Source organism: Maylandia zebra, linkage group LG5 (assembly GCF_041146795.1).
Source record: "Maylandia zebra isolate NMK-2024a linkage group LG5, Mzebra_GT3a, whole genome shotgun sequence".
Taxonomy (NCBI): Eukaryota; Metazoa; Chordata; class Actinopteri; order Cichliformes; family Cichlidae; genus Maylandia; species Maylandia zebra.
The window spans coordinates 8,221,707-8,237,394 of record NC_135171.1 but is presented as its reverse complement, the minus strand read 5'-3'; the positions used below and the strand labels follow the sequence as shown (position 1 = coordinate 8,237,394).

At 46.9% G+C, this 15,688-nt stretch overlaps 2 protein-coding genes across 6 annotated transcripts in view; one reads left to right on the top strand and one right to left on the bottom strand.

Annotated features, from left to right (window-relative positions):
• cdk18 (cyclin dependent kinase 18) overlaps window positions 1–15,688 on the top strand; it is a 71,103-nt gene that overhangs the window by 37,201 nt on the left and 18,214 nt on the right. For all 5 annotated transcript variants that reach the window (XM_076883678.1, XM_014408696.2, XM_014408699.2 and 2 more), the window contains 4 exons: window positions 1,071–1,207; window positions 7,501–7,632; window positions 7,727–7,783; window positions 15,359–15,473. In XM_076883678.1, coding sequence (XP_076739793.1) covers window positions 1,071–1,207; window positions 7,501–7,632; window positions 7,727–7,783; window positions 15,359–15,473 — 441 coding nt within the window. The remainder of the gene's footprint in view (window positions 1–1,070; window positions 1,208–7,500; window positions 7,633–7,726; window positions 7,784–15,358; window positions 15,474–15,688) is intronic.
• Window positions 8,040–11,912, bottom strand: LOC143418693 (uncharacterized). Its single transcript, XM_076884410.1, has 3 exons — window positions 11,825–11,912; window positions 9,917–11,263; window positions 8,040–8,050 (listed from the first exon to the last, which is right to left on the bottom strand). The coding sequence occupies exons 1-3, from the start codon at window positions 11,910–11,912 to the stop codon at window positions 8,040–8,042; spliced, it is 1,446 nt and encodes a 481-aa protein (XP_076740525.1).

The window sequence follows — 15,688 nt, the reverse complement described above, 5'->3', positions numbered from 1 at the left end:
AAGAGATCAAAGGAGTGCTGTAGCTGTGATATTCAAATGACCAGCAAACAGGTTGTCATTTCATCCCCCCGGCCCATTTAGACAGTCACTGAATACAACGCATAGCATGGCTTGTTAAAAGCCTCTCTGCGGTGCTGTTAAAACGTTGCATCAAACCCAACCAGGCATGCTCAAATCTGAGCACCTGCCTCTAGTTTTGCGTTATCTTTTTATATGTGTATGCATATATGAATGAGCTGGGTGTGTGTAGGCAGGTTGAGAAAGGCCATAGTTACACAGTAAATGTTTAGCATGTATGCATATAAATGTGAGTGTGTGCTGTGCGGAAGCTAGGAAGAAACCTACTGTCTGAGACCTCCTCCTTAACACGAGACCTGCTTCCCTTGTTAAGCAGTATCTCCATGGAAACAGGGGCGCTTTGTATTTTAATGCACATACACATGCCTGGAGGCTGCAGATGAGATGAAGCTTATGGACAGTGAGGAGCTACTACCCCTGTGCTGGCACAGCTGTCAGTCAAATCAGGTCAACATTCAAACTTTAAGTCTCATCAAAATGGTTGTAAAAAATAAAGTCACACACACAAATGGAAGACGAAATATCCATAAAATCGAATACTCTTTTGTTCCATCCTGTAAACATGCCGTTTAGTTGGGCATTTAAAAAAAACGTCCTTATTTCATTTAAAGTTTAAATGCTTATGCATTTAAAGTACATAAGCAGAGTTTTAAACATAAAAGGAGAAGGCAGTTTTCTTGGGAAAAACACAGATTTGTGCACACATGGATATCAGGGTCAGATGTACAGCTTTGAAGTCGGACTTAATTACATGGGTTGGGGATGGATGTTTTCCCTTGATATTGAAAGTCAGCTGTAGTTGTGTGATTAAAGGACCACGACTGCAGAGAAACCCAAACTGAATTACTGCTTAAACTCAATGAATGCCGACGCTTTACAGGAGCTAAGGTGCCAGTCGCTGACTGTTCTGTCAACGTATCCCACTGAGATCTTAAGCTGTTCTCAGAGTTTTCGGTGGCCCACCACCGTTGATTATATTTCCCCTCTGTCAGGCCTGACTCCAGACAGACTGGGTCCTCCATCTCATGATGTCAGCCCAGTGAGCCCTGAACCAACCACTCCAGGAGCTCAGTCTCCATCCCACCTCCACTACCACAGCAAGGCCCAGCACAGACGCTTCTCCATGGAGGTAAGTAAAAACTCAAATTGCAGTATTACAGTACAGTAAATAAACCAGTGCAGTGGAATTATAAGACGTGTGTGTGTGTGTGTGTGTGTGTGTGTGTGTGTGTGTGTGTGTGTGTGTGTGTGTGTGCACGCGCCACATCAATCTCCTGCATGTTTGTATTATCTGTTGTTTTCTCCTTACTACACTGATACAAATCATTGTACCATTTGCCTATATGTGTCACAGCATGCAAAAACCATGCTACAGTCCAAAATTGAATTTTTAATTTTTTTAATGAATCATAAAACTTCAAAGCCTGTGGATTAACATGCAAAAACAGATTGGTTTAATTTTCTATGAATTTGTTGCTTAAACGTGTTACACTGTGTCTGTTCTGTGAATTATTGTGGTTTAGCAATGATGCATAAATAGTAATCTATAAATCATCACTTACAGCATGTTTGTAAATGATTAAACGTCCAATAAAAACTCGACCAGGGTTACAAGAAACTGTTAATCAATCATAAACCACACAGTGTTTGGACATTAGCTGGAAAAATGTGCTGCCACGTGACTGTAGAGTGGACAACCAGATGATCTGGCAGAGACAATATATACATTGAGTCACAGAAGACAGGAAGAAGAGGAAGTCATAGAAAAGGAGATGAGAGCAGGGCAGACAATCACAACAGAAGGAGACAAAAACAGAAAGTAAAATTATCAAAGGTCCAAAACACAGCAACATGAAGATGAGATGTGAAGACTGACACTAAAAAAGATGTCAGACAAAGAGACAGAAAGGACGAAGGCACTGAAGGAGAGACAAGACGGAAGGAGATGAAAGGGAAGCACTAATAACAATGCAGTCAAAGCAGGGACCATGGAGTGAATCACATTAATTCCATCAGGAAGTTTTACTGAAAGGTGAAACTATAAAGATTAAAACTGATAACTTCGTCATCAGAAGGACCCAGCAGAGGTAGTTTGGGTATCTGACAACAACCAGGAGGAAGCCCCAGGGAAGACCCATTACAAGCTGGAGAGATCGTATCTGTCGACACTATGAGCTGGTTAAGGTGGCCGGGATGTTGGAAGTCTGGGCTTCTCTGCTCAGACTGTTGCCTCCACGAACTTAACCCAGACAAGGGACGAATGGAAACTGATCGCTAGAATAACAAAGAAACTCATGTGAACTGAAATCCATCATGTCTAGAAAAAGAAATCTGGATGATAACAGAATGGCAAATGTTCCTTCTTATGTGCAGAGGTAATGAATTGTTCTGAAGGATTTTACAGCTTCTTTTAAAACCTTCATCTGTCATTTGAGAACTGAACAAAAGAAACTGAGAAAACTCTTAATACTTAGAGTATTTGAGGATATCTAAGTGTTGTAGAGCAGCGGTCTCCAACCTTTTTTGCGCCACGGACCAGTTTATGCGGACATTATTTTCACGGGCCGGCCTTTAAGGTGTCGCGGATAAATACAACAAAATAAAACTAGTACTGGTACCGAAAAAAATAAGATTTATTCATAACACACGTGAGAAACCCGGGAAAACCGAGGTAACGATAAAAACGATAACAAAATAACGCTGAAAACCAATTAAAAGCCCTGAAAACCATACATTTCACACCTGAGCCTCAACTCTCGTGGCCCGGTACCAAACGACTCACGGACCAGTACCGGTCCGAGGCCCAGGGGTTGGGGACCGCTGTTGTAGAGTATTCAGTGTCACTGAAATACCTGGTTTAAAGAATCTCAAAGGAAGACGACATTTTGATGGCAGTGAATTATTCATGCAACGATTTGATTTTGATGTAAAATCAATACTTTGCTGTGTGTATGAGTTCTTTCGTGAAAAGCATTTTCAGAGGTGAGGCGCTAAAACATGTCGTGTCACAGCACTACAGAAAAACTGTAATATAATAGATGGTAGGGTTTGGATTCCTGTAATGCCTTCCATCTCACACGCTGCTTTCACACTAATTTGTGTTTTGCCAACTGACTGAAAGGAAACTGTCTAGGTTGGAGTGCATATTAAAAACATGAAACATCAGCCAGACGCAGATATCACCAGTTACACGAGGAGATGTCCTCCTCCCCACGAGTTATTTCTCCATTTCCACCTCCGTGGGCTCAGTGAGATGAGTCAGAAGCTTTTAACCCTGCGCGCTGCAGCAGACATTTTTATTGAAAATGTGAGAGTTCACAGTTCTACCTTTGCAGAAAAAGTCCCCGTGGAGCAAAAGTCGTTCACGCCACACAGCACAGACAGTCGAGCGAAGCCACGAGAGAAATGAGTGCTCAGTGAGAAGACAGAAATAGGTTGCAGCCTGCGAGCTTACACAGACTTGGACAGCTTTTGTGTGCAGCTCTTTCTAATAAAAGGCTTTAAATACTGTAACTAATTAATGTGCTTTAATAAGAGATCGTTTCATGGATTCGGCACTCCTCTGCTCACCTTCAGTCTGAGCAGAGTTGCAGTAAATCCAAATAGCCCCTGTGTGGGTGCTGTCTTATCAAGTAACACTTTTTGACCACACACTCTTTAATTACACGTCATGTTGCAGTTACTAAAAACGACTGAGTTAATTGCTCAAGGGCAGTCATTAATGACTGTTTAATAGCAGCGCAGTTACTTCACTTTATGCTTTCATTAAAGTGTCATTTCTTTCATTTTAACATGCAAAAGAGCAAAATGGAATTTAACCTATAATAAATGCACACTGCCTTATTTAAGTGTGTATGTAGGACATATTAAATCTGATATGTATTTTAACCCCCCGCTCCCCAACGTCTCACTTAAGCTCCTCCCTGAGCCTGGAGGGAGGAGCTTATACGGGGGTTGTTTGATTGTTAGGGTTTCTTTCTAATGTTTAGGTTTTTACCGTACAGTAAAGTGCTTTAAGATGACTGTTGTGAATTGGTGCTTTATACAACACTGACTTGAATTGAATTGAAATCATCCTGTAGTAACTATATAACTATTTCAAATTCAAATTCAAATTTTATTTGTCACACACACACACAACCATACACAGTATGACATGGGGGTGAAATGCATGTAGCTGTACAATGCCCGACCATTACATGACAGAAGAAAAGTTTTACAATATTTACAATTTACAGTTTACTACAAAATTTACAAATTAACTTAGGAATTTACAGTAAAGAATGTGCAAATAGCAGAAAAGATTATAAAGATAAGGATTATAAATTATAGGAATTATAGGATTATAGGAAATGTGTGGTGGTGCGTGTGGTGATGTGTGTGAGAGTCCAGTCTTATAGTGACGTGTTTGGGAGAGTCTAGTCCTACACCTGGTTCAGGGCCCGAATAGCCTGGGTGAAGAAGCTCCTCCTCATTCTTTCTGTTTTGGCCTTAAGGGAGCGGAAGCGCTTCCCAGACCTCAACAGTGAGAAGAGTCCATTGTTGGGATGGGAGAGGTCCATCATAATCTTCCTAGCTTTGGACTTGCACCGCTTGGTGTAGATGGACAGCATGTCAGGGAGCTCTGATTGAATGATGCGTTCGGCTGAGCGCACCACTCTTTGCAGATCTCGTCTGTCCTGCTTGGTGCTGTTCCCAAACCAGGTGCAGATGTTTGCCGTCAGGATGCTCTCGATGGTGCAGGAGTAAAAGTTCTTGAGCACCTTCAGTGGCAGATGGAAGTCTCTAAGTCTTCTGAGGAAGAAGAGACGCTGACGGGCTTTCTTAACCAGGGAGTTGATGTGGCAGGACCATGACAGGTCCTGAGTGATGTGGACACCCAGGTATCGGAAACTGTCCACTCTCTCAACTGGCGTGCCACTGATGATGAGGGGTTTGTAATTCCTCGCCTGCTTTGTAGTGAGGTCCACGATCAGCTCCTTAGTCTTGCTGATGTTTAGGAGGAGGTTATTCTCCTGGCACCAGGTCTCCAGGTTCCTAATCTCCTCCAGGTTGGCCGTCTCGATGTTGTCGGAGATCAGGCCCACAACAGCAGTGTCGTCAGCAAACTTGACAATGGAGGTGGTGTCTGATGTGGCTACACAGTCATAAGTGTACAGTGAGTACAGCAGGGGGCTTAAAACACAGCCCTGAGGCACTCCAGTGCTGAGTGAGATGGAGGGGGAGACTTGTTTTCCCACCCTCACTGATTGGGGTCTGTCTGTGAGGAAGTTGAGGATCCACTGACACAGTGATGAGCTGAGTCCTAGATCCGTCAACTTGGTGAAAAGCTTAGATTGAATTATTGTGTTGAATGCTGAACTGTAGTCCACGAACAGCATCCTAACATAATTCCCTCTGCCAGTGTCCAGGTGACTCAGGGATGTGTGGAGCAGGTGAGATATGGCATCGTCTGTGGAACGATTAGTCCGGTAAGCAAACTGAAGTGAGTCGATGGTGGCAGGAAGTGAAGAAGTGATGTGATCTCTCATCAGTCTTTCAAAACACTTCATCACAATTGAAGTCAGTGCTACTGGACGGTAGTCATTGTGGCAAGCGGGCTGTTGTTTCTTTGGAACAATAATGGACTGTTTGAAGCACGTGGGAACCACAGCTTGGGCCAGGGAGAGGTTGAAGATCTCTGTGAACACCGCTGCTAGCTGGTCAGCGCAGGCTCTAAGGACCCGGCCAGGGATTGCATCTTGTCCTGCTGCCTTCCTGGTGTTCACCCTCCTGAAGGTGTTCCTCACGGCATGCTCTGTGATGATGAATGCATTGTCTTCACTGGTGCACTCCGAGCGCGCGCAGCCTTTTGTTGTTTTAATTGCTGCGGCGTCGAAGCGAGCATAAAACGTGTTCAGCTCATCAGCCAGTGAAGCATCGGCATTCATCATTGAAGAAGCTGGTCGTTTGTGGATGATCTGATATCCTCGTGTTGGTGTTGTTCCCAGACCATCATGAAAATGTTGTTCCAGGTTCAACATTGCAAGTGACCAATCACATTGTTGTGACATTATTCCTTTGCGCGCCAAGCCATTCGTGCATTTATGAAATTCCAATGTTGCAAGGACAATATCAATTCTGCTTACTGTTTATTAAAGGGTTATGGTTAGGGTAAGGGTCAGGGTCCGTTGATCGGCGGACAGAGGCGGTTTCGCGCAGCTTTAGTACAGTTTTTTGTTTTACGCCAGTTTTTCCCGAAGTCGCAAAAGTATGACGTCACAACATTCTGATTGGTCACTTGCAATGTTGATCCTGGAACAACATTTAGTATGATGATCTGGGAACAACACCAACACGAGGATATCAGATCAACCGGTCGTTTATAGTCCGTTTATAGTCCGACTAGAGTCACACTGTCGTAGCTGTGACTCTAGTTTTTCCCCATAGCTCCGCTTTGCCTATTTGTGGGGAGATTTCCATCTTTTACTAGATCTTTGAGGTTTTGGCTGCAAGTAATTAATTTCTGTTTAATATGAATTTCTATGAATGTAGACAACTACATGCCAAGTAACTAGACTCAATCCCTGTATTATCACAAACACATTGCCAGTTTGATCCCATTCTGTCACAGAATGATAGCAGACTGATTGTCTTATTGCTGCTTCATCACAGTCCTGATGCTCTAAAGACACTCGGAAGGTGGCAACTGACTGGAGAGTCATCGCAGATCTGGTCCCCATCTTTGAAGCAGCCATTTGAAAGGCAACAAGACTGCATGTTCTTTGCACACGGTCAAAATAATTGTGGTAGTGCCGCAGTTTCCAACCACTATTTTTACCCAGTCTGACTTTGGCATGATTTAATAAGGTTGTGTGATGTCGGTTGTGTAGCATTGTGTGGACTTTGTATTTTGAAGGCAGACATGACTAACAAGTGAATTGGACTGAGTGAAAATAAACAGACAAAAAGTGTTAAGCAATGACGTAATTTAAAAATAATAATAGTTATAAATGGTAAAAGAATTAACAGTATTAATGACAATGGCTCAAAAAGTACAGATTCTCCGCAGCCTTCGGGAACAGTAAAGCCATTATTGTGGATTACAGATGACAGCTGAGGTGTGTGGAGACCAAGAGAAGGCCTAAAGGATATTCACTCCAAGAAATATCCAGCCTACTTATTGAGGTCAGGTCAGTTCTCTTGTTAGATGGACCCGTGTGTTGAGGATGAGACTGCTGGTGGAGCACCAAGCTGACAGGGTTAGCAGTTCCTCCCTGTATGCAGTCTCCTCATTGCTGGCGATTAAACCGATGACTGTTGTGTCAACTGCAAATTGTATGATGGTGTTGTTGCATGAACGGTTTTTGTGCCAGGATCAGTCCCTCGAAGCACTTGGAAATGAGAACGTACAGTTTTTATGAATCACTTTTATTCTTGCAGGACGTTAGTAAGCGCATGTCCCTGCCAATGGACATCCGCCTGCCTCCAGAGTTTCTGAAGAAGTTGCAGATGGAGAATGAAAACTCACCGCTCTGCAAACCTCTCAGTCGCATGTCTCGACGCGCCTCACTGGTTAGTGATGTGTCTGTTTTTGCCATGTTTGTCTGCCTTTTTAATAGAACTTTCTCATTTTAGTGACTTTATTGGCTTTTCTTCTTGCTCCTAGTCTGACATAGGATTTGGGAAACTGGAAACATACGTTAAGCTTGGCAAACTGGGTGAGGTAAGTTGTAACAGTAACAGTTTTCATGTTTCATTAAGAACATACACATAGGTTAAACACTCAGTTTTGCTTATAAAGGCTTTGAAACGAGTGAAATGACGTGGACACATCTGCATAGCAGCCATAATAAGAGCTGGGTGAATTCTCTAAACACCTGAAATGGCATCATTGCTTCCTGTATTACCTCTTTTATCAGAGGGCAACCCTTTGTGAAAGGAAAGGAGATAGTGCCGTCCAATATTTCATAGTGACACTGTCAAGGCTCGGCTGTGTGGCAGGCAGGAGGAGGACCCAAACGCAAAACTCACAGACACGGGGATGAACTCAAAATCACAGCTTTAATGCTGGAATGGCAGAACATAGGAAGTACAAAACTAAACTGGGAAAAGTAAACTAACATACGCAGAGAGACACAGGGAGATCCACACAACATGAGGGACGACGTCACACTGAACAGAGGGAGACGCAGACAGAAATACACAGAGGGTTAACGAGGGAAGTGGGAACACACGGGGAACACAGGTGACACTGATAATCATAACGAGACAGGGCGGGGTGAACTGAACACTGACGGGAGAGGTGAAACAGGAAGTACAGGAGGAGAGAGAGCACGAGTAGAACCCCAACGTAACAGGCAGGGGAGACATGGAATAAACACGAAAGGGGACGAGGGCTCATAAATACATAGAGGGTACACAGGGGGAAGAGAGAGCACGGGGAGAACTTAGACATAATGGGCAGGGGAAGCATGGAATAAAATACAAACATACAAGGAAACTAAGAACGCTGGGCCAACATGGCCCAGGACCATGACAGTACCCCCCCCTCAAGGGCTGGCTCCAGACAGCCCAAACACAGAAAAACAAAACCAAACAGAAAACAACCCAGGGCGGGCGGCGGGGGCCCAGGACGGAGGGCCCGGAACAGAAAACAAAAGAGGAGCACAGCAAACACCGGAGCCCAAGAAAACAACCCAAACACAGAGCAGTTCAGGGGGCCGACCATGCGGAAGGCAACGGCGGAGACGTGGAACCAGTTCAGGGGGCCGACCGTGCGGAAGGCAACGGCGGAGACGCGGAACCAGTTCAGGGGGCCGACCGTGCGCACGGCAACGGCGGCGATGCGGAAACAGTTCAGGAGGCCGACCGTGCGCAAGGCAACGGCGGCGATGCGGAAACAGTACAGGAGGCCGGCCGTGCGCAAGGCAGCGGCGGCGGCGAAGGAGACGACGGAGCAGTTCAGGAGGCCGACCGCGCGGAAGGCAGCGGCGGCGGCGAAGGAGACGACGGAGCAGTTCAGGAGGCCGACCGCGCGGAAGGCAGCGGCGGCGGCGAAGGAGACGACGGAGCAGTTCAGGGGGCCGACCGCGCGGAAGGCAGCGGCGGCCCTCCAGTCTCAGGCGTGCTGGCCATGGCCTGGTGGGCACAGGACCAGACGAGGCGGAAGCTGGACCAGACGAGGCGGAAGCTGGACCAGACGAGGCGGAAGCGGAGGCTGGACCAGACGAAGCAGCTGATGAGGAGGCTGGACCAGACGAAGCAGCTGATGAGGATGCTGGACCAGATGAAGCAGCTGATGAGGATGCTGGACCAGACGAAGCAGCTGATGAGGATGCTGGACCAGACGAAGCAGCTGATGAGGATGCTGGACCAGACGAAGGCTCTGAAGAGGCTGCAGCAGACGAAGGCTCTGAAGAGGCTGCAGCAGACGAAGGCTCTGAAGAGGCTGCAGCAGACGAAGGCTCTGAAGAGGCTGCAGCAGACGAAGGCTCTGAAGAGGCTGCAGCAGACGAAGGCTCTGAGGAGGCTGCAGCAGACGAAGGCTCTGAGGAGGCTGCAGCAGACGAAGACTCGGAGGCCGGACCAGACGAGGACGAAGACTCGGAGGCCGGACCAGGCGAGGACGAAGACTCGGAGGCCGGACCAGGCGAGGACGAAGACTCGGAGGCCGGGCCAGGCGAGGTTGCAGAGGCTGAGGCCGGGCCAGGCGAGGTTGCAGAGGCTGAGGCCGGGCCAGGCGAGGTTGCAGAGGCTGAGGCCGGGCCAGGCGGAGCTGCAGAGGCTGAGGCCGGGCCAGGCGGAGCTGCAGAGGCTGAGGCCGGGCCAGGCGGAGCTGCAGAGGCTGAGGCCGGGCCAGGCGGGGCTGCAGAGGCTGAGGCCGGGCCAGGCGGGGTTGCAGAGGCTGAGGCCGGGCCAGGCGGAGCTGCAGAAGCACAGGTAGAGGCTGGCCCAGGCGTAGCAGAAGCGGTCGCAGATGGCGGCTGGACAGGCTCCTCGGGCCCTCCAGCTGATGCGGCGTGAGGCTGGACAGGCCCCTCGGACCCTCCAGCGGAGACAGGAGGCCGGACAGGCCCCTCGGACCCTCCAGCGGAGACAGGAGGCCGAACGGGCCCCTCGGACCCTCCAGCGGAGACAGGAGGCCGAACGGGCCCCTCGGACCCTCCAGCGGAGACAGGAGGCCGAACGGGCCCCTCGGACCCTCCAGCGGAGACAGGAGGCTGAACGGGCCCCTCGGACCCTCCAGCGGAGACAGGAGGCTGAACGGGCCCCTCGGACCCTCCAGCGGAGACAGGAGGCTGAACGGGCCCCTCGGACCCTCCAGCGGAGACAGGGAGGTGCTGGCCGGGCTCACTGGAACCCCCAGCGGACGAGGTAGATGGCGGCGTGGGGGCCGCGGAGTCCTGGATGAGCTCATCCGAGCTTCCAGCAAGAGCTGATGTAGAGCCAGAGAGAATTGGGACCCCGGGCTCAACGTTAAGCTGGCTAGAAAACCGCACTGCTACGGGGAACAGGGCCAAGGGTTCAGGTGGGACCTGAGCTGCTGGACACACGGGGACCTGAGCTGCTGGACACACGGGGACCTGAGCTGCTGGACACACGGGGACCTGAGCTGCTGGACACACGGGGACCTGAGCTGCTGTCTGTAGTAACGGTGGTGGTGAGAGTGGAGTAGGTAGTGGAGTTAATGACTTCACAGGGGAACGAACTAGAGGTAGTGACGGTTGTGGTGCTGGTGGTTGAGTGGGTGACTGTGCTAAAGGAGGCTGCACTGGGGACACTGGAGACTGCACTGGGGACACTGGAGACTGCACTGGGGACACTGGAGACCGCACTGGGGACACTGGAGACCGCACTGGGGACACTGGAGACTGCACTGGGGACACTGGAGACTGCAGTGATGGTTGTAGTGGAGGTGTAACGGGTGAAGGAGTGGCTGAAGTGGCTGTGGGTCGGGCGGCTAGTGGCTCAGCTACAGGGTATGGTAACGGCAGGGCTATGGGTTGAATGACTGACCGAGTAGCAGCCTGAGTGGCTGGGTGTAGCGACGGTTGTGGTGAAAGAGAAACAGGTGGTAGTGTGGATGACGGAACTAAGGGCGACTGAGTGGCAGACCGAACTGATGACTGAAGCGATGGTAGAGGTGAAAATGGAGCGTGTGGTGGAGTTAATGGCTGAGCTAGCGGGGACACAGGAGACTGAACTGAGGGGGACACAGGAGACTGAACTGAGGGGGACACTGGAGACTGAACTGAGGGGGACACTGGAGACTGAACTGAGGGGGACACTGGAGACTGAGCTGAGGGTGGCTGCGAGGGAGCTAACTGAGCTGAGGGTGGCTGCGAGGGAGCTAACTGAGCTGAGGGTGGCTGCGAGGGAGCTAACTGAGCTGAGGGTGGCTGCGAGGGAGCTAACTGAGCTGTGGGTGGCTGCGAGGGAGCTGACCGAGCTGGAAGCAGCAGCGAGGGAGCCGACGGAGCTTCTGGTAGCACAGCAGGTGAATTAGAAGGCCGAATGTCCGGCTGTGGGGTGGCGCGTCGGCGGCGTGAATGCCGTTTCCTTTTTGATGATGGCTCTGACGGGCCGAGCGGCTCCACATCCGGGCCTTCAGGCAGGTGGGTAGTAGCAGCTGGGGGATGAAGGTGGAGCTCGTTGCGGATTAAATCCTGTTCGAGTGGGTGGAGCGCACTGAGTAGCCAGGGAAGACCAGAGATTAAACGCTGTAGTTTGGTTTCCACAGCACGGCGAAATTCCTTCCCCTCACGTTCGAGCCACAGATGCAGGAGTCTTTCCACGGAGTAGATAATGTCCAGACGCAGTTCTTCTGGTGGGTTGAGTGCTGCTGGGTCCATATCTGGTGACGTCGTACTGTCAAGGCTCGGCTGTGTGGCAGGCAGGAGGAGGACCCAAACGCAAAACTCACAGACACGGGGATGAACTCAAAATCACAGCTTTAATGCTGGAATGGCAGAACATAGGAAGTACAAAACTAAACTGGGAAAAGTAAACTAACATACGCAGAGAGACACAGGGAGATCCACACAACATGAGGGACGACGTCACACTGAACAGAGGGAGACGCAGACAGAAATACACAGAGGGTTAACGAGGGAAGTGGGAACACACGGGGAACACAGGTGACACTGATAATCATAACGAGACAGGGCGGGGTGAACTGAACACTGACGGGAGAGGTGAAACAGGAAGTACAGGAGGAGAGAGAGCACGAGTAGAACCCCAACGTAACAGGCAGGAGAGACATGGAATAAACACGAAAGGGGACGAGGGCTCATAAATACATAGAGGGTACACAGGGGGAAGAGAGAGCACGGGGAGAACTTAGACATAATGGGCAGGGGAAGCATGGAATAAAATACAAACATACAAGGAAACTAAGAACGCTGGGCCAACATGGCCCAGGACCATGACAGACACACTACAAAAACAAACCATCAACAGAAGGTTATCATGTAAGCTGCTGCTCCGTTTCTTATCTTACAGGTTACAATGTGATGTTAATACACGTTTTGTACTCTGTACAATTTGTTAAACCCACCGGTGAACTTTAAACACTTTGCCGTCGTGTTACGTAGTTGTTGTTTCAAGTACTTTGGAATTTGTATAGTGCTTTTCAACCTTACTGACCAATCAGAAAGGTTATGCCACGTTCATGCACTTCTGTCCACTCCACTTTATCTACCTCACATCCATGACCAGTGTGGAATCACCAGTTAACCTAATATGCATGTCTCCGAGTAGGGGTCAGAGTACTCACGGTTGGTCAAGTTACTTGAATATAGTAATTAGTTCCTAATTACTGATCACTTCTCAAAGAAAGTAATCCCGTTACTTTACTGATTACTTATTTTCAAAAGTAATTATTTACTTTGTTACTTTGTTACTTTTTAAAAGCACGATACACAACCTGAATATGTAATAAAGCAACAGACCTCTCAGCCATTTTTTTCTGTATAATCCATCATATGAAACTGAATCAAATGAAAAAAAGTATCTTTTTAAAACTTGTTTTATTACTTTTCATCTTTTAACGTTATGCACATTGCATCAAGCAAAAATTCATTGCGTTAAATGCAGTTATATGCAACACTGTTTGACTTGAAGAAATCTGTTTAACATTGAAACCTATTTTCTGCATATTCCTGCATATAAAATTAAATAATTTTAAACGCTAATGTTTTTGTCACTTTTTACGGACTAAAACTCAAAGTGATATGAGTACTTCCACACTTTAAACGCTGCATGGTCGTGTTCTCTCCTGCACTCCATATTATCCATTGTTGATCTGCACATGTCTGTTACCATGGATGTCGCACGCTCGTACGTCATTAATGAGACACTCACAAACAAAATCACGGTTTAGTAACGCAGCGTGCTTACGGGAAAGTAACTGTATTTAATTACCTTTTTGCAATAGTAATCCCTTACTTTTTTCAAGTAATGAGTAAAGTAACTGGATTATAGAGAGACCATGCAGGAAAGGCCCCAGTCAACCAGGAAATGTAAATCAGGAAGTTTCTTGCCATGATTTTGAGCTGTATTAAAATGATGAAGTGGAGTTTGTAGTCTTCATCATTTTGGACATAGTTGTATTTTAATTAGTTTGCCAAGTTCGCAGAATGATTTTAATAGGTTTTCATATTTTTAAAGTCTCATTTTTATTTTCATTTTAGTTAACTACGTTTTTAGTTTAAGTTAACTGTAAAAACCTCGCTCCAAGCACTCTGCTTTTTTCCATTTCACATGGTGTTAATTTGCCTCTCGTCCATTTCTAGAAACACAAGAATCTGAACTGACGTGTTTTTGCAAAGCTTGAATATTCTAACACAGATTACTCTCTATTCAGTTTTGCCTGGAGTGAAGTAATCTCAGTTAACCTAACATAGTGTCATGACACTTCATGTTTCCTGTGAATGCACACTAGACTTTACAGAGGTTGGGAATTAATCTTGTAATGAAGTGATTTTTGCTACTGGTTTGTCCACGTTGACACAGCCATTCATAAAACACAGAAACAATGCACAGGGCAAAGTATAAAAGATGTGAGTTTTGTAGTCCATCTCTGGGACATGATATCAACTCAGCAGACTGACATCAGCAACATACTGCTGTCACATTATCACGTGTCAGAGCAGTCAGATACACAGTGGTTCTGTTCTCCTCAGTCACTATAACTGCTGCTTTGCAAGAAATAGATTTTCACCCACATCATAGTCCAGTGAGATATGAGTGTACACAACAAGTCCACAGATAAACGTCCCCAGAGGACAACGTTGTCTGTGATCAGCCATGCTCATCGTATCAAAATGAGTACCACATGCAGTATGTGCCTTCTTTGCTTATATACCAAGCCAAACTAGTGTACCCATGTGTCCAGATTTCTGGCATGGCTTCATGACAAATTGCTAAGTGGATTACATTTCATGGACTTGCCTAAGATGAAGAGGGCTCATGGGCTGAAAGCACCTAAATACCATGCTATTCATGTGAGAACATTTATTGCCTTAAGGGCTGAGGAATGTTTAGTGGCAGAAGCAGCCTGCATCAATCTGAGTCACAAGGCTCAGCAGCTGATGACAGGGGTGGCAGGAGATCAAGAAGAGCTGCTTTTATTGTCAATTATAGTGATAGGAGGTCCACAAAAGCATGGTTAGCTTTACACAAAACCAGCAGTGGAAGGTTATTCTAGATGACAAATCATCAAACTTTAATAATCAGATCCTAAAACAATATTTACATATATATATATATTTAATTATTGAATGTGACAAAGGCTGTTCGAGATGTGAAGTTGATGCTTTCACACACGATATGTGAAATCTTAATTCAGTTTGTAAAAGAACGGAAAAGTTTTATTGGGAATCTTTTAACAAATGATATTATTATAGCATTATAACCTATTGTGACATCAAATTGTTCCTTTAAAAGAAAAATTGTTATTGTTGTTATGGATTTTCATAAACTATAGACTTCATTGTTTCATCCTGCTATGGATGGTTCCACTGCGCTTCCCAGTATTCCCGTTATGACTCCATTAGCATGCAGATGTTTGAACCACTTCAGCTCTTTCCTTTTGATGGAATACCAATAAGAGCCAAGGATACAGCTAACGATTGAAAATATATTAAAGGGTTATTTGTGCATAAGTGATGTGGATGTGTGTGTGGATGGTGCCACACCCATAGTCTCTATGTGAACATGTACTTTTTATTAGTATATTTTGTTGTAGTACAGCAACATCAGAATATCAGTAAGCTCTTCGGGGTGTTTCTCTGTGCAGGGGACATACGCTACAGTCTTTAAAGGGCGGAGCAAACTCACTGAGAACCTGGTTGCACTGAAGGAGATCCGGCTGGAGCACGATGAGGGGGCACCTTGCACTGCTATCAGAGAAGGTATGTGCGCACACACACACACACACACACACACACACACACACACACACACACACACACACACACACACACACACACACACACACACTTTACAGTCCAGTGCTGCTGTGTTTGTGTAGCACTTCTACTTGCAGTTTTGGTAATCACACCGAACAGGTAGGTCTAATAATAACACCGTGTCCTTTCATTCACCTGCAGCATTAGTAACAGAGCAA